At 41.2% G+C, this 22,669-nt stretch overlaps 1 protein-coding gene across 6 annotated transcripts in view; it reads left to right on the top strand.

The window, feature by feature from the left end:
- The first annotated feature begins 1,036 nt into the window (after window positions 1–1,036).
- STAU1 (staufen double-stranded RNA binding protein 1) overlaps window positions 1,037–22,669 on the top strand; it is a 48,554-nt gene continuing 26,921 nt past the window's right edge. For 2 of the 6 annotated variants that reach the window (XM_044985299.1, XM_044985301.1), the window contains exons 1-4: window positions 1,039–1,212; window positions 8,965–9,033; window positions 16,494–16,770; window positions 18,587–18,711. In XM_044985299.1, the coding sequence (XP_044841234.1) occupies window positions 16,578–16,770; window positions 18,587–18,711 (318 nt within the window). In that variant the 5' untranslated portion in view covers window positions 1,039–1,212; window positions 8,965–9,033; window positions 16,494–16,577. Of the gene's footprint in view, window positions 1,213–8,964; window positions 9,034–14,936; window positions 15,051–16,493; window positions 16,771–18,586; window positions 18,712–22,669 lie in introns of all 6 variants that reach the window. The other 4 variants (XM_044985303.1, XM_044985302.1, XM_044985300.1 and 1 more) reach the window with 3 other exon arrangements.

Here is a 22,669-nt window from a genome sequence, read left to right as displayed (position 1 = left end):
AGCTAGTAGCTGACAGGTGCAGCGATGGTGGTCCTAGCCTCTGTTTGGCAGAAGCTGGGAATGGGTAATGGGATGGATTAGTTGATTACCACCTGTTCTGTTCATTCCCTTTCAGGCACCAGGCTTTGGCCACTGTTGGAAGACAGAATACCGGGCTCGACAGACCTTCAGTCTGATTGAGTAAGGCTGTTCTTATGTTCTCAAACAAAATGCACCCCAGGGGCCCCTCTCCCGGCAGTGGGATGCTTTGCCTCGCCAAGCCAAGCGGGGCTGGCTCTCTGGTTTGCCCACAACTGGCACTCAAGTGGGCCTGCTCTTGCTCCACGTTACACACACCCCCCATCTGCTTGTCTTCTCACCTAGCGACAGTGTAGGCGGGGGGTTCCCAGCTACCGGGAGGAAGGGCCTGAACCACTCCAAGCGCCCCAGAAACACTGCAGCAGCGCCTGCCCCCGCCCCTCCCCAATGTAGGATCCTAGCCCCCGACCCCAGAGGCAACCAGAATCTGAGTCAACCTGGAGCGAGGCTTCAGGCCCTGTTTGCTGAATGGTCTCCGGCCTAAAGTCAGCCCGCGGCCCCAGGAACCCCAGCCGAGGTCCGTCTTGGACTGGCTCCTTGGGAAACTTTGACCAAGTTCAAGTACCCTCAACCCCCGCGAAGCCAAGCATGCCGGGAGCTGTAGTCCCCAAGGAGATCTGGCGGTCCGAGAGCGATGCATGCCGGGAGCTGTAGTCCCCTAGGAGATCTGGCTGTCCGAGAGCGATGCATGCCGGGAGCTGTAGTCCCCTAGGAGATCTGGCGGTCTGAGAGCGATGCATGCCGGGACCTGTAGTCCCCTTGGAGGGTGAGACTGTCTGCGTGAGCAGTGCATGCCGGGAGCTGCAGTCCGGGATAAGGGCTGTGCTTCGGACCGGTCCGCTGGCGGATTGGCTGATGGCGCTAAAATGGGCGGGTGCTATATGGTACTATGGCCACTCTGATTGGCTCTCTCTTTACTCAGGCGCGGTGCCGTCACTTCCTCCCCGGCCGGACCTGCCCCCGGCGTTCATTCTCTTTAGTGTTTGCCCTGTGTCCGCCGCCTCCCTCCGCCACTGCGATTCGCCCCCCCTTCCCAGACCCCCTCCCCGCCTCGGGACCCGGCCAATGGACTGAGACGCCCGCCTGCCCGCCCGCAGCACCAGCCGGCCCGGGAGCCGCAGCCCAGGCAGCCAGGTGAGAGGGGGGCGGCTCCGGATTCCCCACGGGGGGGGCGGGCGGCGGCGGCGGCGGGGCCTAACGGGGCAGCGGCGGCTCCGCTGTCTCCATCTGTGGGGTGCGCGAGGCCGGCAGCCGGGCCCTGATCGGCGGGGCTGGGAGTCGGAGCTCGGTAGGTAGCAGGGCCGCCAGCTCGGGCAGGGGCAGGGTTCCCCTCACGGGCAGCGGCAGGCGGGCCCTGGGGGGAGTCGGCCCGGCCCCGGCCGTGTGTGTGTGTGTGTGCGCGCGGGGGGGCGGCTCAGGTTACAGAGCGGGCCCTGGCTGAGGCTTCTGAGGGGGAGCAGGCCGCGCCGAGTGGGAATCGCCGCCCTGTCCGCGAGGGAGGCGGCTTGAGAGGAGCATCCCCGGCCCTGCCCCGTCGGAGGCACCGACCCCCCGGTGCATAGGCAGGTGGCAGCTGAAGCGCCAGGTACCCTCCTTCCCCCTCATCCCCTGTAACACCAGGGCGGGTGACAGCTACTGTATCAGCCACCCCCATTTTCCCGTCCCACATCATTTTTTTGGTAGATGTAACAGCAACAGGTTCCTTTGCGAGCTGTTTCCCTGCTGCCCGTTTTAGAGCCTGTGGGACAGGTGCGTTTGTCTAGTTCATACCCGCTGCCCCATTGTGTTAGAGCCCCGATAGGCGATAGCTTAACTTGATACCCAGATGACAGCCTTACGTTTGTTTTTGCCTGTTAAAGAGGCAGAAGAACATGGTGCACGTCGTCAGTGGGTAGGTTAAGATCACAGTGATACAAACAAATAAAAATGCCAGACCAACAATATAATCCTTTTTCCACTGCTTGGGTAGTAAGTTTATAAAATAGATACACAGTGGTCTTCTGAGTTTTATTTAAAATTCTTATCATTCTCATTTGCAACTACAGTACCTTGTAGCAATATTCCGGAGGGCGGGGGAAGCTATATTTTAAATGTGTTGATGGTGATGTTAACATCATAGCATAGATGAGACAAGTTGTAGTTTTAACATGTGTTAGCTGGTCAAGGTAAACTCTAGGAATTGGCTTAGAAAAACCACAAGCATTTGGGAAGTGTCCAGACTAGCCTTTACAAAGGTGTTAACTATTTTGAGTTAATTGTCCATCAGTTTAAAAACTTTAGTGTAGACATATCCTGTATAGTTGATTTCTCCCACCCCTTACACATACATACACTTTCTGGTCCAAAATCCTCATTGGGTTGTAGAATTTCATTTTAACAAAATAAAGCTCTGTACTGTGTCTATGTGTAAATAAATAAAATAAACCACACTAAAATAAATGGCAACTTCTTGAAAGTCTTTCATATCTTTAAAATTTTTCTTGTGTGGGCATCTGTCAAGCCAATCTGTGTAGAAGTTAATCTATGCATAGGCTTACCTACATCTGTGCAATTGTGCTGATGTAACTACAGGATCAGAGATAAATTGAAAAAATGGGCTGCCAGTATCTCTGTCACTGAATAATATAAATTCTACTCTACAGGTGTCTGGATATTTAGAGCCCCATCTAATAGTCTTTATTGGTAAATCTAGAAATTTTGAAAGTGGTTTGACTATTTTTACACATTTATAAATCCAAAAAGGGGCGTTCATTTTGCCTGTTGTAACAGTACTCTCAACAGTTGCATTGACAACTTCTCTTAGACATGAAGATGTTGATATTTACACTGCATGTATGTGTCTTGATTATTTTAGTGGACTGGACCAATAGAGAAGACCTGTGTGGTATTTTTGATAACTACAATCATTAGCCTTGAGTGTGTATTTTCAAACCATGTAATGTTATAGAAAAATAAATAAAGTTTCATTTAACATATTTTTGTGATAGTGGAAACTGTTAGCATTTAAAGGCGTACATGTTATCTCAGTTCTTTGCCTTAATGACATCTCTCTCTGCTCTTGGTTTTGTGTCTTTAAATCACAGTGTTGCTCCTGCTTCTCCTTCAGATCCCTGTTTAGGCTTTTCATCACCTGCTTCTCTCTTTTTTTTAATCATTAATCCACATCCTCTCTCCTGGAGTGTCTTACTGTATTTGTGAAGCACTATGTAAATTATCCGCTATGTGAATTATTTTGAGCCTCATCTAGTACCACAAATATTAGCTTTGAGTTTTTCCTTGGCTAATCAAGGTCTTGTAAGAGGAATATGTTTGTGGTTTATAGAAAGTTTGTCCAGGAGCACGACCTGGCTCAGCTAGAGTGTTTTTGCATTCTGATCACTCATTTTTTCCTGTAATTGATAGAGTATTAGGGGCTAGTGCCTTTTTTTTTGTGGCATCTATTTAAACCTTTCAATAACAAATATTTGACTATGCTATTTTAACACTACACCGCTACCCCAATATAACATGATGCGATATAACATGAATTCGGATATAACGCGGTAAAGCAGCGCTCTGGGGGAGCGGGGCTGCGCACTCTGGTGGATCAAAGCAAGTTCGATATAACGTGGTTTCACCTATAATGCAGTAAGATTTTTTGGCTCCTGAGGACAGTGTTATATTGAGTTAGAGGTGTAATTATAAAAGTTAAATAATTAGCCACATCAGAGCTGCTTCATACTGTAGGTTATCAAGCCATTGTCACTGAGGTCTAGTTTACATTTAAAACTTGGGTCGAGCTAGCTACATTGCTCAGGGCTGTGAAAAAATTTGACCCAGTTATGTCAGTCCCCTCACTGTAGATGTAGCTAGGCCAACAAAAGAATTCTTCTGTCGACCTAGCTACCACCTCTACAGTGAGAGGAAAAACTCCTCTGTTACTGTAGTAAGTGTCTATGCTACAGCAGCATAGCTGGAGCTGTGCTACTGAAGTGTAGACATACCCTGATATTGGGTTATCATGGAGTATTTTGTAAAATGACCTAACTCTACAAAGCTATTAGAGTTCGTGGAAATTTGGACTTGAAGTTCCAATAATAATTTGGTGTATGGGAAGACTGGAAAGGGAGCAGAGGCAGCTAAGCCATCAGTTCCTGCGGTATTTAACCTTCCGTGTTTAAAAGTGTGTAGTCTTTATGGTAGTGAGGAAAATTCACATTTTGTAGTGTAGTTCTGTCTTCCTGGGTCTGCAGACAGCAGACTTAATCGGTTTCACTGTTACCATGGGATTCTCACTAGCATTCGTGAAACTGATGATGTCTTTGTCACTGCTGCTTGGAAAAGTTATGAACAGGCAGGATGCTGTAACTATTCACAGAGAAGGAGAAAACAGAAGAGGAAGCTGAGTGAAGGATAGAATGACAGTGCCCCTGGTCACTGCAGTGAGGAGTCTGGAGGAGATGTAAAGTAATGGATCCTTCTGTACAGCCAGGGGGCTTGAGATGATGGAGGGGAAGGGGTTTGATATGTATTACCCTTACTAGCCAGAGGCTGATATTGGAGACAATAATATATTTCTTGGTAGCCACCAGCCATCAAGTAAAAATGGGCAATAACGACAAGTGAACGTTGAATAAATTCCCAAACGTCCCACTTCTGCATCTTGGGCACATCTAATATATTGTACAGATCTCTGACAGACCCAAGCGTAGTTTCATACACATTGACAAAACTTGTATAATTTTTCATGGCATTAAGGTATTCATTTAATAAGGGATGGAAGCCCTGAGCAGGATTCAGGAACAGCGCTTTGTATGAATTCCCACACCCTTCCTCGTCTCAGTGCCTTTGTGGGAGATGGTTGTTCTCACTGATTGGGGTAGGCTGGTAGATGTAGTATTCTAGTTATGGGGATGTCAGGTAAATTTTTCAAGACCTCAATTTTGGGGCTTCGGTTAATCACCACTACTATTTCTACTGAGGTTTCAGAAGTGTCCGATTGCAAGTTTCAGTTTTTTATATGGTGAGTGTAGAGTACTAATAATTTATAAAGAATGTGATATGAAAACCATTCCTTCAAAATTGCAGATGTCACCAAAACCCTACTGCACCACAGACTTTCTCTGAGACCTTGGGCAAGTAACTTAGCCTCTCTGTTCCCCATCTATGAAATGAGATAACACTGTATTTCACAGGGACATTGTGAAAGATTGTGAGGCAGGTAGGTACTGTTATAATAGGGGCCATGTAAGTGCCTAAGATAGATAAGAGATTTATTTAAACCTAAGTTCAATATGTCTTTTGTATGAATGGGCAAAATCACCACTATTCCTGATCTTGAACTGAAGTTCTGCATATTTCATTTTATAAAAGCTTCTGTCTTCCCTTTTGTACCCCTGAACAGGAATATGTTGCTGATTAGAAGAAATTATTCTGTCTATAGAATAACTCATACTTTTTAGACTTTAGTTTTAGCTACAGTACAGTAGCACATAAAATAGTTTGCTTTACTGTGCCTTATTAATCAGTTACTATTTTTCCTCCCTCACTTAGTTTCTGAAAACCAATACAGTATTTAAAATTAGAAGAAAAGTAGCTACCCCCTTTAAAGAAAGGACACACATTCAGAAATGGGTTTCTAGAAACATGCCCATTTCAGCTAGCTTCTAGTACAGAGGTGGGCAAACAGTGTGGCCCGTGGGACCATCCTGCGTGGCCCTAGAGCTCCCGGCTGGGGAGGCTAGCCCCCGGCCCCTCCCCTGCAGCCACGCTGCCGCACAGGCAACGCTCTGGGTGGCAGGGTTGTGTGCTCCTGTGGAGCAGCGCGGCAGCGTGGCTGGCTCGAGCCGGGCGGCATGGCTGCCAGACATGCTGCTCTGATCCCCATGGTAAGGGGGGGGAGGTTGGCTAAGGGGTGGGGGGGTCCCAGGCAGCAGTCAGAGGACAGGGAGCAGGGGGCGGTTGGCTGGGGTGGAGGTTCAGGGGGGGCAGTCAGGGGATAGGGAATGGGGAGGTGGAATAAGTGTGGGAGCACTGGGGGACCTGTCAAGGGGCGAGGGTGTGGATGGGGTCAGGGGGGTTGGATGGGTCGGGAGTTCTGAGGGGAGCAGTCAGATGGGGGCGGAGGACAGGCTGTTTGGGGTGTCTCAGCCTTCCTTACCCGGCTCTCCATACAGTTTTGCAATCCCATGCGGCCCTCGGGCCAAAAAGTTTGCCCACCCCTGTTCTAGTAGATTTATGTTCTCTCTAATTGCAAGCTATTTGATTTACAACTATTAGACAAGTATGATAATTGAGAGGATATTTAAACAAACAAAAATCGGAGGACATTTAATAATGTTATCAACATGATGCCATGTTGGTTTTGTGTTAGTCATTTAAAATTAAGAACTAAAAATAGACACACATACCTTTCTATAACCTCTTATTTGTTTAAAAATCATTCTGAAAAATATGTATCAATCAATTAGATGTTAAACTTCATAAACTTGCCCTACTAATTATTCTTCTGGCTTGTGATAGGTTACTCTGAAGATTGTCACTGCACAGGTGACAGATGTTAATAATATATTGGCTTTTATATTTATGGTGATTGAAGAATTCCTTTAGTTTTTAAATATCTCTGGGGAATCTGACTATAACAACTCAATTTAGTGTGATGGGCTCTGTAAGATATTGTATTATTTATATCTAACATTTTTCTGATTAGTTTTTTACAAAATATCCTAAGTGTAGAATAAACTGGATTTTTTCATCTAAAAAAGGTGGCGAGAAATGTTAGTATGTCTTGTACAATTTTTATTTGTGTAAATCGAGCATTCCTTGTCAGTTACTAATTTATTGCACAGCCCTTTTCTCATCTTTTCTTTTTTCAGTCTTCTGTTGTATACTGCTTTGTGGTATAAGTACAGAAGAAATTGTCCCTGTCCCACCTTGTTTACAATTAGACACAGTACAATATACTAAAAACTACACATGGTGCATGGACTGAAGGTCAAACCTTCACGTGGTTGATTATTTTTTACATAACATTTTAAATTTAATACTTGATGTATACCCTTGAACTGCTTCACACAATGCTCTGGGATGGTAGCATTTGGATTTTGAGGAAGGTCACTTATAGAACAGTGAGAAGGGGATTAAAGGACAACAAGTCCAAGCATTTAAGAAATATCCAGCTATTGAAAATGGTTACAATCATCCTGCAAAGTACATTCTCAGAGGCTGTATTGCTGTAACGGAGGGATACTTTTCGCTCTCTTTTTTTTGTACTATCCAGGTGAAAATCCTAGAGAGAGAGAGGAACTTAAACCTCTCTTTGAAGTTTTGGCTCTAGTAAGATAGTTGTAAGACTTGTATGCTAGGGACTGAAATGCTACTTTGGGACTTACTTTCAGTCTTAGCTTATGTCAAAAAGTCATTGCAGTGCCAAGAGACCATCCGCCTTCTCTGATAAAATAGTAGGAAATAACTGAGTAGGAAACAAATTTTAATTTTCAAGACCCCAGAGGCAAAACTGGGGGCATGCTATGTGTAATGTCTGTTTAATAATAATAAAAAAATGTTTTGAGTAGGATTGGTCTAAAATTGACTTGATCTTAGTACTGAAAGCATTTCTTTCTTTAAAAAAAAAAAAAAACAACAACCCTGGCATTTAACTACATAATTTTTAGTTATGAGACATGACCAAGTTTGAACATTGAAATTATTGCTTTAATGTTATTTAAGTTTTAAACCTTTAACAAAATATATAAGACATTAACTCTTTAGGGAAATTTTACTAATCGGTATCTCTGCTTTCTCCTTTTTCTACTTCTACCGCATAATATCAGTATCTAGCACAAGAAGTTAATCAGAAATATTAAGGAGCTTGACCTGGGCCTTGATAGTCAATAGTCATAAAACTCACCTTGTAGTAAGTAAGGGCTGCAGCATTTGATTCATAGTTGTTAAACTTTTTCTATTGAATCAGACTTTATAAAAATTCTGCAACACAATGCCAGAGCCAGCGCTTTAACTGGTAATACTGTCTGCCCAGCTGTTACTGTAATGTTTAAAGATGGTTGCAAAAGTTAATTTTTGAATAAGGCTATCCGATATCTGTTTCTTTGTGTAGTGTATTGCAATGCATTGGTTCTGTGAAGGAGGCATAAATTCTGTTCCCTTATCTGATCTTAGTCCTCCAGTGTTAGATCACATGGCAGTAAGATCAGGCCTTGCTGTGGAGGCGGTACATCGTATTCTTAAGCAATCCTTATGGCCAGGCGAAGAGCAGGATTGATTGACTCCATGATTCCAGTCATTCCTCCAAGTCTAAGGCTTGGTCTGCATTTCAAAGTAGTTTGACATAGCTGTATCAGTCAGGGACGGGGAGGGAACATACCCCTGACCAACATGGGTATTCTGACCTAAACCCCAGCTTAGACGCACATAAGTCGATGGAAGAATGCTTCCATCAGCGTAGCTGCTGTAGCTCATGGAGGTGGTGTTCCTCGTATACCGATGGGAAAACCTCTTCCATTAGTGTAGGCTGCATTTATACTACACAGTTGTGCCAGTATCGCTATGGCAATATAGTCTCCATACAGTAGGCATCCCTAAGGGAGGTTAGTTGGGATTAGGGAAGGGGAGCAGGAAGAGGAGGGTTGTCAAATCAAGCTGTAGTTCTGCATGGTAAAAACTTAAAATATTGTGGAGTTATCATTTTTCTGAAAACCAATTCCAAAATTTTCAAGCAGTCTTCACTCTCGGCTACGCTTTGGACAATTTTTTGCCATCATATTCAGAAGTTTCTTCATTGCTCCTGATCATAATTTTTAGCAATGATCAATTAATTATAGAATACCTTAAAATATGTCGGTAGCTTCACAAAGCAAATGATTAACACTGCATTTTTTTTCTTCCTAGGCTTTCTCCAACATAAATACCCTCCTTGGAACTAAAACCAAAACTTCACTGTCCCTGGATCACCTAAAGGTACAGGAAACATTAAACCTATGATTCAATAACTTTTATCACTTATAGTGTCTACCTTTTGTTAACCTAATATTCAAGGAGGTTATTAACTGGCAATATTCTGCAACACGGTGGAAAAGAGCTCTTTTTCCTCCTGCATATTTTAACTTATCTGAAACACCTCTAATAATTTTGGCATTAAAGAAATTACCCAAAAAAGAAGTTACCTGAAAAAATTACTTTCTTGCGTAACTTTTTCTTACAGAAATCTGACAATTTTTGGCTGAGTGAAATGAGGCCGTAAACTCAACTTGATAGTATTTCTCTGGATGTAACATAACTTTAGGCTACCGTTCCTGACACTTCCAGAATTTCAGGGAATATTATAGGCATCAATAGACAGAATCCTATTGATTTTGGTAAAAATTGGAAAACCACGAGGAGGAAACTGTGTGTGTGGGTGAGTGGGATACAGTCCCTGGCATCTGGTTAGCACACCTATCAACTTTAATAAGCTCTCTAACTGTTTATAGAACAAAGAACTGGTTAATGGAAACTACCAACACCTTCCAGTATAACAACATTCCCCATCTAAACTCTGCCCATCATTCCAATGGAGTTTAAAATGTTCTTTCTGCCTTATCTCCTAGGCAGAAAGAAGAAAACTAATTTAATAAACTACAAATAGTACCACTTAGCTATTTACATATGTCCCTGAACTGAAGGGGAGGTGGGGATGTAAGAGTGGCAAATTGGAACTGTAGGGGTGGGGGAATGGATGATACAGGAAGCCCCTGGTGTGTGCAATGAGGTTGGCATACAGAAGCTATGAAGTATGACTCTCTGATCTAAAAGTGTCTTAATGAGAAAAGGATTGGGATTGGGAGCAAAACCACCTGTGTTCACTTCTGTACTCTGCCTCTATTCGTTGTGACTTTAGGCTTCAGTTTTGCTACCTGTATCTCACAAGGGTCGCCTAAAGTTTGAAAGGTATTTGCCATCAAACAAAAGGTCCTATAGGAGTTCAAAATGTGTTTTAATTAATTTTTGAATGCAGCTAGCAAGCAATTATCTGGTTTTTTTCACCTAATACATGAGTGTTTTCTTAGTTTTCTACTTCAGTTGTAAAATGTCAGTATCAACCTCAGTCTCAAGTTTTCTGTTGTATGTGGCAACCTAAAACAGTCTAAATTTCTGTTACTGGACACGTCACCTTAATAAAGGTTATAGCCTGTATTTTTTTTATAGATGCTAAAATATGGCCTATAATTAAGCTTTTGCTTTGTGGGGAATGTCAGTCACAACAGCTTCATGAGCACCTTGTACAAATCAGTTACAGTAGTTTGGTTACCTGAGTAGTTTAAATTTCACCAATAAATGGACACCTTGCTTTGTGCACTGTTTGGAGTTCTGTCAAAATATTTCTCAAATTTGATTTTACAAAGTGTGTATATGTATGTTATATAGAAGTCATCTGTGGGCCATTCCTATATTTCTTATTGTTTGCAATACCAGAAATGAAATAAATAGAGATGTCTTGAAAAAAACCCTATAGAATTAGTTAAATATCTGCTTCACCAGAAAGGTTAATCATTGAATACAAGTTTCCCTAGACTTTCCCTGCTCTGAGAATAAGTGTTGATGCTGAAATATTTCCAGATTGGTAATGTCTGTGCATCTGGCAAGGTGGTATGCAATTGGACTATAAATATAAATGGGCTCTGCTTGAAGGAGCAAACTAGGAAACAACAATTGCATCAAACAAGTTATATCTATGTACAAACAAACATTGTGTAAGTTGATAGTAACACAGATAAAAAGGTTAGCTTAATTAGAAAAATTTCACCTGCAACACAATTCAGTTTTATCTTGTTTTTTTAAAAAAGTAGCAAATTTATCTTGAGGTATGGAAATAAACAGTGAGTTCGTGTATTCAAGCAGTTGGCTGGCATAGGGTAAATGTTAAGAGATGACTACTGCCACAAGCTGGCAATTTATACTTCAAGTGAAGTTTTAGCTCATTATGGATTCTTTCAAATCTCCAATTTGGGCAGACATTACTGCCACCTAGAAACAGTGATGGGAGAGAGCACTCATGATTTTGTTTGGTGCATTTTTCTTGCCTGCTAAATTGACAACATTGTGTACTGGGGGTCTCCATAATAATGTTCAATACCTATATAGCATTTTTCATCTGTAGATTCAAAGCACTTTACAAAGGAAGATTGGATGGTATTGTCCCCATTTTACAGATATGGAAATTGAGGCACAGAAAAATGCTGTGTGGTTCCATTTAATTTAAATGCTGTTACTTGGTTTCTTCTGAGGCTGGAAATCTCATCTCAGATTCCCAGAGCATAAACAAAGGCTGAACTCTTTCAATTTATTTATTTGAAAGTTGAGAGAGTGGATGTTGGGGTGCACCGAGGGGAGGTAAACTACATAACATTGTTCCAAGCAAAGAGGTAAACTTTCAGCAGCCGTTTCCTAAACCCTGCCAGGCCTTTGTCTAAAACTTGAGCGGTTGGTTCGTAGGCTGAAAAGAAGCAGCAAGTTATGACCCTATTAACATGTCTACAGTGATTTTGTTGTCTGGTTCTGGAATGTGAACAGCTGAAATTTGTTCATGTTTGGATTAGTTTCTAAAATCTTATTGCTTTAAGTCCTAGGTCATGTGCTGGAGTTTCTCTAGAATTTTAGGATAATGGCTGAATTCTCTGTCTTAAGCATTGTTCTCTCTAGGGAAGCTTTTTCAGGCTTAATATTGTTGTCTGACTCTTGATGGAGACTGATCCACGTAGAACTTAGTTTGAGCTATGATTGTATGTGACACTCCATCCCTTTGTCCTCCACAGTAAATATAGAAAATAACTAGTATTCTACTCAGAGACTTGCTTCCCTGCAAAAAATACTAGAGCGGTTTTGGAAGATCTAGGTAGTGAGCACCTTGTGGATGAAAGGAGCAGAAGAAAACAGGAATAAATGTCTGGAGAAGTAGAGCCATAACATTCTAAGCTAAACCACGAAACATGGGGAGAACTCAAACATAATAAGTCAAATGAAAGCTTTGGCTAATCCTGTTGAGTACATGCTGACATTTGAGGCAGTGTGGCTGCTAATGGATGTCCCTGACTATCAAAAGTGTATTGATTGGGGAAGTACTGATCCCAGTAGATCATGATGTACACAGAATTAAAGTAGCATTCTGCTGTGTTTTTATATTGGTTGCACCCAGATGGATCAGCACTTTTAGCATGGCAGTGATTAACAATATTCTGAACCAAGCAGTAATTTAGGAAGTAACAGGCTTGTGTTGCTATTACCCCCAGAGGCTTATACCAAGTAACCTATGCAATTGTTCAAGAATGACCACCTAGAAAAAGAAATCTGGGTGGTATTGAATGGCGCTGTGAATGCATGGCAGGAAGTTGGTACAAATTTCAGCAGCTTTTGTTTAAATATCTCCTATTTCTAGAAAAATTTAACTCTGAGCCATTGGGTTGCTTTGACAGTATAAATGTGATCAATGTACATATTGACGTGATTTAATTTCATTATTTTTTCTAGTCTTAAGTTTGTATAACTAAAAATAAAGTGTCACCAAATTTTAGATTTGGCATCCACAAACCTCTAACAAGCCACATTTGTTACAGAGAGGAATGTGTTAGTGACCTATATTTTAACATTTGTAAAAAGAAAAGTCAAACTTTCTCTTTTGCTACAAGGACTGAGAATCTGTCCAGAAAAGTTGCAATCAGTGTTTGTGCTGGTATGTACGTTCTTTAGGCTGAAAGATGCCATCATTTCTATAAAATATTGTTTCATAATCTGCTTAAAAATAAACTCCATTTTAGTAGCTGCTATAATCTTTGGGGTTACAGCATGTAGTGCATTCTTGCAGTAGTTAATTTCATGGTGTTTTTAAACCAGTAATTTTGGGGACATACAAAACATCTGAATAGGTTAGTTTTTATAGTTGTGGAATTTAGCTAGCCAGTCTCTTTGAAATCTTAAATTATGCTCATTGGTAGATCTTAGTGCTGACTTGAAAACCTATGAAATATTTAATGAGCAGCGTAAAACTTTAGAAATAGGCTTATAAAATTAAACTCTAGTCATCATCCAGTGAGCAAAATAGACTAAATAGCAAGCAATGAGGGGAATTATGGAAGGCAGTCTGCCCTTGATGAAAGCATGGAGTGTGCTTTGGTAACTTCCTAATTAAATTAACTATTGTACCTCATTAGTATTTATGTGCTAACAGTATTTGTTACTGTGACAATGCAAGCTGAAAGGTCTTCGGAACACCAGCATTTCAGTTTGCTTTTTTGAGCATCTAGTGTATTTTCAGTACAATAACCAAGCAGAAAAATCATTAAAGGGGGAAAAAAAACCCAGAGCTTAGTTACATTTTAGATAGTGAAGTACCTGCTACAGGACTCTACTTTACCCTTGAAGACCTTTTTGAAACTACCGCTAGAGATGAATTTGGCGGCTCGCTTAAGCGATGTCTACACTAGCACTTTTGTCAGCATAACTTATGTCACTCGGCATGTGAAAAAATCTCTAGTGTAGATATAGCCTTAGTTAGCAGTTTCCCACAGGAATTAATTTTTTTCTATTTTCTGCACTGCTGCTAGCTTGATTCAAAGTGCAATTTAATGTTTGTTTTGCAGCTTAGCTACCTGAGATTCCCTCTTCCTATTTGGTACCACAGTAGTGAAGTTCAACTGAAAAATAGTGCACTGGTTTAAACATATGGGAGCTGTGGGCAGAGTTTTCAGTGAAGGAACTGCACTTTAGAACTTGGTTTCTGCTTTTGTCTTTTCAGAAAAGTGGTGTAAATTGTTGTTTTAAGGGGCATGATATTACTTCAGGCAGACCAAAGAAAGAGAAGATTCAATAATTTCTATTTGTAAGATGTTACTCTTTAGTTGTGTTAAACTTGGGATCTCATTTCACTCTGCCAATTATTTTTTCATTTAAAGTCAAGACTTTCAGATATACACTCTTTGTAATTAGATGTAAGGGTTATAATGTCATTACTCTGGAGCCACCTTCTAAATTTACTGCATCTTGCCTTCTCTCAACTTCCAGGTCCTTCTTTATAAACACTGACAAGTTATTGACTACAGTTATGGTGTACCAAATGTGAAAATTCTATAAGTTTGATAGGTGCATACAGCGCTTGCTCTCAGATATTTAAGACCATTTGCTGCATATATGAAAAACTAGTTTGTCTGAACTAATTTTCTCTCTTCTGAGAGCTAAAGCATTTAGAATGAATCACTCATGGCATTTTAGAGTTTATGCTGGCAACTTTTAAAGTGAGGTTGAATTAGCAGGAAAATCCTTTTTTAGCCCTCAGAACATGAGGGAGAAGTGCACTTCAGAGATTAAGAATTTAAACTGCTTTGAATATTTGTAAAGTGCCATAAGGTCCCTGTTATGCTTGCTAGTATTTCCATTTTTAAAATAATGGAAATGGGAACCTTTTAATCTTTCACTACGTATATATCTGCAAATATTAAAGAAATGTAACTGTGTACTACTACAAAACAAGGTGAAAATATGCAAGCAAGTAATTTGCATCAGACACAAGCAATCTTGTAGAAAATCCTCAGACACACATGGGGAGTACATAAATCATAACAGGAAAGCTAACTATTAATCCCAGAAAGAAACTCCACACAAGCTTTTTAACAACAGTATGATAGTTTTCAAAGTTCCATTCTTATCAAATATGAAATATATATTAAGTCATTCAGGTGAGACTGAATGTTCCCACTTCAGTAGAAAATAAACAAATATCTTGATACTCAGATCTGAAAAGAGGAAATTTTACTAACATAAGGAAAGATGCATACTTAAGTAAGATGTTACCCCTAGTTGTCTAAACCTAATTCATTCATGATCAATTGTAGATAAGAAAAAATGGCTACCTTTGAGGCATGGAATCAGAATCAAGAGTATTTAAAGGGAACTTATTGGAGATGCAACAAAAAAGTTTAGGAATATGAAGAGGAGCATCAAAATCAGTGAGTTTAGTAGACCAAAAACCTCCAGTTGAGATCCATTTATCAGAAATGCCACCAAATAGGAATATTGAAATATATGACTTTGTCTACTGGATTGGTAATGGAAGTTTGTTTGCAAAATTATCGCTTTGCCTTCTAGAAGTTTCTTTCCTCAATCCTTTTTTTAAAAAAAAAATCAGTGTTTGTATATTCATGAATACAAGTTCTCACTACTGCTCTTCTTAGCCATGTAATGTCTGTCCCACTTCCTCCTCAATGCAGGGAAAGGCTCTGGCAGCTCCCTGCTGCCAAAACCTTTCCCTGCTGCCTCCCCCCACCAGAGTCTCACTGACACGTTTAGCTACATGGATGCTGCAGCACGAATGCAGCTTGCTTTTCACTGTGACATATAGCTACTCAGACAGTACATGCCACCTCCAGTGGTTTGCAGTGTAGACATACCCTTTGAGTCATCCCCCTTTCCTTCCTACATTTGGAAGTCTCTTCACAGGCTCAGAATTTGAAGCCTGCAGAACATGTGGATAGTTGTATTGCTAGTAATAGCACCTTGGTGGATTGTGGATGAGCAGTTTCACTTGTATTCTTCATCTTAAAGTCATACAGACATAAACCTTTGCCAGCAAGCTACGTTTTATAGAAATCTACAGCTGGGAAGTGTGTGTACACAATACATTAGCACTGCTTTACCACGTTATATCTGAATTCGTGTTATATCGGGTCGTGTTATATCAAGGTAGAGGTGTATATGGTTGTGATGGCATGTACTTGCTTTGAGCTACTGTTCTTTTTAAAAGACCACATTATTGCTTATCTTTTTGAGAATAGACTAATTCCAAATACCTCTACCCCGATATAATGTGACCCGATATAACGCAGTAAAGCAGCACTCAGGGAGGCGGCGCACTCTGGCGGATCAAAGCAAGTTTGATATAATGCGGTTTCACCTATAACGCAGTAAGATTTTTTTGGCTCCCAAGGACAGCGTTGTATCTGGGTAGAGATGTAGCAAGAAATCTGAAATGTAATATAATTTTGAAAGTTCTGTTTTGTATACTAGCAACAACTCAGGTAACTGGATTTGCTTTGAAAGTGGATTCAACAATGATGTAGAAAAGAGATGGGCGGTTAGGTAATTTTAAATGAGCAAGAATAAATGCAACTACTGTCCTTTTCTGTTTTGTAAACTAAACCAGTGTGAAACTTATGCACTTTGAAATATTTTGTTAAAATTGTTGGGATGCAGGAGAGTTTTTATGTACAAAATGGAAACAGTGGGGTGCTTGAAGAATGTTTGGACTCCTTTTTAATAATAGAGAAATAAATCTAATAGATACTTTCCAGTTATAAACTTCTTATACATACTGATGTTACAATCATGTTTGTGAATTATTGGAACTTAAATATTTGGTATAATCTTTTTTTTTTCTTCCTTACAACTTTTAGGTAGACCATTAGGCTCCATCACACTGAATTAACCTGCATTCAAAGCTGTCTACCTGCAGTAATTCGCTTTGGTTGCAAGTGAACATGTCTCAAGTTCAAATTCAGAATCCATCTGCTGCTCTCTCAGGGAGCCAAATATTGAATAAGAACCAATCTCTTTCGCAGCCTTTGAGTATTCCTTCTACCGCTAGTTCTCTGCCGTCTGAAAATGCAGGTAGACCTCTTCAAAACTCTGCTTTACCTTCTGCATCTGTTACATCCACCAGTGCAGCTGCAGGTAAGCATGTTAATGAATGTCTGTATTTCTCAGCCTTGTTCTGTGGTCTTATACAGCAGGTTGCAGACATATAGGACCTGTTTTACAAACATTACTCTGAAAACTGTATTTGCCACCTGAGTTGGCTTCCATGTTTTATCCCTGTTTTAAGATCATAGTTTTAAGTGAAATTGTTTTAAACAGATCTAAAAATAGCTTTCACAAGTTTTGAGAGAATGAATTAAAATATCTATTTAAAATTATAATAGCTAGATGATTTTGTTGAAGGAATTGACAGCAACATTTTAATCAGTGTTCTTTACAACAGTTTTTTTCACTTTAAGCACATTTTAAACTGACAGCATGTCTTCAATTCACATATAACAGCAGGAGGATTGGTGTGTGAGAAAAGGCCTGGACCTTAGACCATCCCTGATAGGTGTTTGTTTACTGGAGGTCTTTAAGAACAGATTAATGAGAATTCTACACTCCCCCTTGGAAGACTATTCCAGTGTTTAACTATCCTTATGTTTAGAAAGGTTTCTCCCCCCAAATATCTAACTTGTATCTCCCTTGCTGCAGATTAAGCCCATTACTTCTTGTCTACTTTCAGTAGACATGGAAAAGTATTGATCACCATCCTCTTTATACATGCCCTTAACATGTTTAAAGACTGTTCTCAGGTCCCCACCTTAGTCTTCCTTTCTCAAGACTAAGCATACCCAGTTTTTTTAACCTTTCCTCATAAGTCAGGTTTTCTAAACCTTTGTCCGCATTCTTCCTAAAATGTGGCACCCAGAATTGAACACAAACTTCTGGCTGAGGCCCACCAGTGCTGAGTAGAGTGGGACAATTACTTCCTGTGTCTTACAAACAACACTTCTGTTAATACACCCCAAAATATTAGTGGTTTTTGCAACTGCATTGTAGTATAAATCATTCAATTTGTGATCCCCTATAACTTCCTGATCCTTTTCAGTAGTGCTACTCCCTACCCAGTTATTCCCCATTTTGTAATTGTGCATTTGATTTTTTTTTTCCTTCTTCGTAAATGGAGTACATTGCACTTGGATAATGAATAGCATAATGATCAGACCCCTTTGCATCTCCTTTCAAAAAGGGGAGATACTTAACAAGGGTTTTCCTGAGAAAGTGGGAACAGACCTGAAGTAGAAAGGGTGATATGGCTAGGGAACTAAATTAAATGCTAGAGAACTTATCCTGATTTGGTTTAAATGCATAGCATATGTAGGTTAAAATTAATGTAGAGTTTGCGTGGAGGAAAAATGAATGAATACAGACCAGAGTAACATAGGAAAATAGATTCCGAAGGGCAGAAACAGAAAAGCCCATAATAAGAACTGACCTTTCAAACAAATGAACATGACGATGCACAGTTAGAGAACATCTAATGTATATTGCGTAGGTCAGACTTGAGGACTCAGCCTCCTAAACTTTAAACCACATCGACATGTACCTGGGTAGATATCTGAAAGCAAATTGCCATTTGATCCTTCCTCTTAGTTTCTGCCACAATTATGGCATTTGCTCTTGGATCTTGAATTTAAATGCTTTCCATTCTACACACAGTGGTTAGAGATCTCCACATCCACAGATTCACTGGTTTGAGACATGGTTAGAGGTCTCTATCTCAGAAAATAACTCTGACGTTAAAGTAGCATGTTCCCCCTGAACCAGCGTGGATTGCAAGCTGCTATCAGTACTTCCATAAAGATACAGAAAATTAATTGTTGAATCTTTGGTAACTTTTTAAATTTTGGAATATCAGTCATCTTAATTATGATCTAATAATCTGTGATTTTGCCTTATCATTCAGCTCCTTCTAACATGGCAAACCCCAAAGAGAAAACCCCAATGTGTCTTGTGAATGAGTTAGCCCGTTTCAACAAGATTCAGCCTGAGTATAAGCTTTTGAGTGAGCAAGGTCCAGCTCACTCTAAGGTAAATATCACTCATATCACGTATGCATTTATATTGACAAGTAACTTTGTGAGTGGAAAGGCAAAATGTCTAGCTCTTGTGCAAAATAATCTACAGTAGTAGAGTTATGGGTAGTTTAATGGGACACTGAAAACAATTTAAAGCCTTAAGTGGTTTCCAGTTGCAGTCTAGCTTTTTTAGTACAGCCCAATTGGGTATGGATGAAGCATATTAAGGTTGAGCTGGGGATGTTATCCCAGGGGTTAAAACTTGTCCAATGCTAACGAATTGTTTTTAGAGCTGCTTGTGGTAGTTGTTGCAGGAGATGCATAACATATTGTTTGAGACTTACCCTTAACTGTACACTACTTACTTTTTTTCCATTGTCTGCATTGTGGTCATGGCCTTAACATACAGTGTTTAATGGAGAACGTGTTAGCAATCAGTTTCTATTACAATACCCAACTTTGAATTGTTACAAACATGTTTTTTGTGTTGAAATTTCCCATGCTTTCCCTGCTTGACAGTGATTTTATTTTAAAGTTTGAGCTAAATTCCATTCTGCAAAAAACTATACCGTCAGATGCAGTAAAGATGGCTGAAATGTATTGTCGTCCCCCCCGCCCCCTTTGGAAAAGTAGTCCTTAATGAGAACTCAAGTACATTTGTTTGGTATGGGAATAGTAAGTTAATAGGAAAATCACTTGTGGGACTACTCAGTTGGCTACTTAAAATTTTAGAAGTAAAAACAGTCCCTTTCCCCTTGCATATAACTACACATTTTCATTGACCAGATTGTGCTACTCCTGCTGGAACAGTTTAATCTCGGAGAATTGTCTGAACTGAATCTTTGCAAAGCTTTCCAGAAAATTAGAATTGGAGAGACTCATGGGGAGAGACTCATGGGGTCCCTAGAATTTTTGCTGCATTCTGCAAAGTGTCAATACAGGTCTGTCGCATCTTAGGCGGGGGTTCTGTTCCGCGGTTATCGCATAAAGCGAAAACCGCGTATAGTCAGAACCCTCAAGCCCTTTAAATCCCGCCCGCAGGTCCGGCCGGCGGGACGGGGAGGGCATTTAAAGGGCTCCGCCAGGCTTCCCTCCGCAGTGAGGAGCCTGGTGGAGCCCTTTAAATGCCCCCACCGCCGGAGCTGCGGGTGGGATTTAAAGGGCTCTGCCAGGTTTCCCGCCCTGGTGGGGAGCCCGGAGGAGCCCTTTAAATCCCACCCGCAGCTCCGGCGGCGGGACGGGGGGGCATTTAAAGGTCCTGAAGCTCCACGGTGGCTGGAGCCTCGGGCCCTTTAATTTACCCCAGGGGCTACCAGCCACCTCTGCAGCTGGGAGCCCCCTGAGTGATTTAAAGGCCCTGGGACTCCTAGCCACAGCTGGTGCCCCAGGAGCTTTAAATCTTGAGGCCATGCCCCCTCCAGGACTCCAGGCCTTTCAGCGTAAAGCTAAAATCGCGCATGTTAAATGCGCGTAAGTTGCAAGAGGCCTGTATTCATTTAAAGTAGTGCCTTACCAATGCTTGCTTTCTACAGATAACTTCACCTTTATCACAGGTAATGCAGTGCATTAGAAGTGCTGTGATAGCTTTCAATAGTCTATTCTCAAGCATTAAACAGTCTGAAGTAATGCCTAAAGGCACTTGATGTTCAGATTTGCATTTTTGAGTGGCTCTCCCACATTTCATTTATTTGCAGCTACAGTAACTCCTCGCTTAACGTTGTAGTTATGTCCCTGAAAAATGCTACTTTAAGTGAAACGATGTTAAGCAAATCCAATTTCCCCATAAGAATGAATGTAAATGGGGGGTTACGTTCCAGGGGATTTTTTTGCCAGACAAGACTATATATATCTATATCTATATCTATATATATATATATATATATATATATATCTCTCTCACACACACAAAGTTTTAAACAAACAATGTAATACTGTACACAGCAATGATGATTGTGAAGCTTGGTTGAGGTGGTGAAATAAGAGGGTGGGATATTTCCCATGGAATGCCTTACTACTAAATGATGAACAAGCACTCGGCTGATCCCTCAAGGGTTAACCCATTGTTGTTAATGTAGCCTCACACTCTACAAGGCAGCACAAATGGAGAGAAGGGAGACAGCATGGCACAGAGACACACCGTGTGTGTGACGCACATTGCCCCTTTAAGTAGGCTGATCCCACTCGAAGTACACTGCCTTTGTAAGTAGAGCAGCAAGTTGAAACAGCAGCTGCTGTCAGCAAGCTATCTCTGTCCTGAGCCCTGTTGTGTCCCACTCCCACCCCCTGCTCTGTGGAGGGGGGGTACAGGAGAAGGGGTGGGGGACACCCTGACAGCACCCCTCTTTCCTGCCCCCCCTCCTGCACAGTAAGCAGGAGACTTCCCGGGAGCAGCTCCAAGGTAGAGGGCAGGAGCAGCACATGGCAGTGGGGGGAGGGACAGCTGAACTGTCAAGCAATTGATAGCCTGCTGGGCAGCTGCAGGGAACTTAAGGGAGTGGGGAGCTGATAGGGGGGCTGCTGACCCATCCTGGTTCCAAGCCCCCACCAGCTAGCTCCAACGGGCTGCTCTTCCTGCAAGCTGTGGACAAAGCAGGCAACAGCCAAACAACATTATAAGGTAGCATTGCACAACTTTAAACAAGTATGTTCTCTAATTGATCAGAAACATTTTTAACCAGGAGTAGGTTAAGTGAGGAGTTACTGTACCCTGTTGTAACTGACCATGAAGTGCAATTTACTAGAACCCTGCTGTCTAGAAGGTTGAGAGCAAGATTTTAGTAACTTTCACTTAACTGCAAATACACAATATAGTGAAATCTCATAGGGCATTAATCCACTTTTGAAATAAATTACTTTAGTATTAAAGTCTTCAGTGCCTTATGGAATTAGTGGTGCTTGCATGGACCCATTTGTGTACTTTCTGTGCCATAATATTCTAGTGAAATTTTGTCAGGTTGTAGTAAATACTTTGTTTCTTGAGTGTGTGCTGTTAGCATTCAAATGCCTACCTTAAAAGGTTGTAGAAAATATACAGGAGGCTTCTGATGTTGCAAAGGGAGTGTAAGGAAAGAAGTTAGAAAATTAAACTTTTTTCCTTAGTAAAGCTCTGCATTGCATGGATCCTGAGGCGAAGACCTACAGGGAAAATCTGGTGGAATGTTTTTATCTGTTTAAGGTGCTTCAGGCAAGACGCCTATGCTGTAGTAGTGATTATGAATGTCATATGCACACTAGAACAGTTGTTTTCAACTTGTGGTCCATGGACCCCTAGGCGGTCTGCAAACTGTGTCTTAAGATTTCCAAAGGGGTCTGCATCTCCATTTGAAATTTTTTAGGAATCTGCAAAAGAAAATAGGTTGAAAACCACTGCCCTAGGAGAATATGCTTAGGTTTGATTATTTTAAAAACATATTAAAGTTGATTTTGCTCCAAGATAAAGACAATTCCATTAATTTTTATCTAGTGTCTTAAGCCAAAGGTTCCATGTGCAGAGCAGGAAAGGGTTACATTTTTAAAAAATAGTATTTGGAAGAATAATCAAGGCATATACTCATTTGCATTGTTATTCTGATCAAAATTAAACTTACTTAACCTGCTGTGGATTTGATTCACTTGTGAAAATTAGGCTAATAGGTCTGTCCTTACCCCACTTTACTTACAGTGACGTATTACAAAGTTTCTGTAGTCGTCACACTTGTGTAAAATAACTTATCACCATATGGGTCTGAAAAACTATGCACCTATGACAGTGATTCCCCAAACCTTTTCTGTTCTCCCCCCAGCCCCCCATTACCCATAATGGAACCTGTCCACCTGGGGCTGCAGCTGGGAGCTGAGGCTGGAGCCGGGACTGGGTGGTGCTCCTTCCCCCTCCTCCAGTCAGGGGCTGGCCTGGGCCCCACCATGTGTCACCCCCCAAACATTCCTCCATGTTCCCCCTCGGGGGGCATGCCCCATGCTTTGGGAACCAC

The sequence above is a fragment of the Mauremys mutica genome, chromosome 13 (assembly GCF_020497125.1).
Source record: "Mauremys mutica isolate MM-2020 ecotype Southern chromosome 13, ASM2049712v1, whole genome shotgun sequence".
NCBI lineage: Eukaryota > Metazoa > Chordata > Testudines > Geoemydidae > Mauremys > Mauremys mutica.
This window is presented reverse-complemented; position numbering and strand designations above follow the sequence as displayed.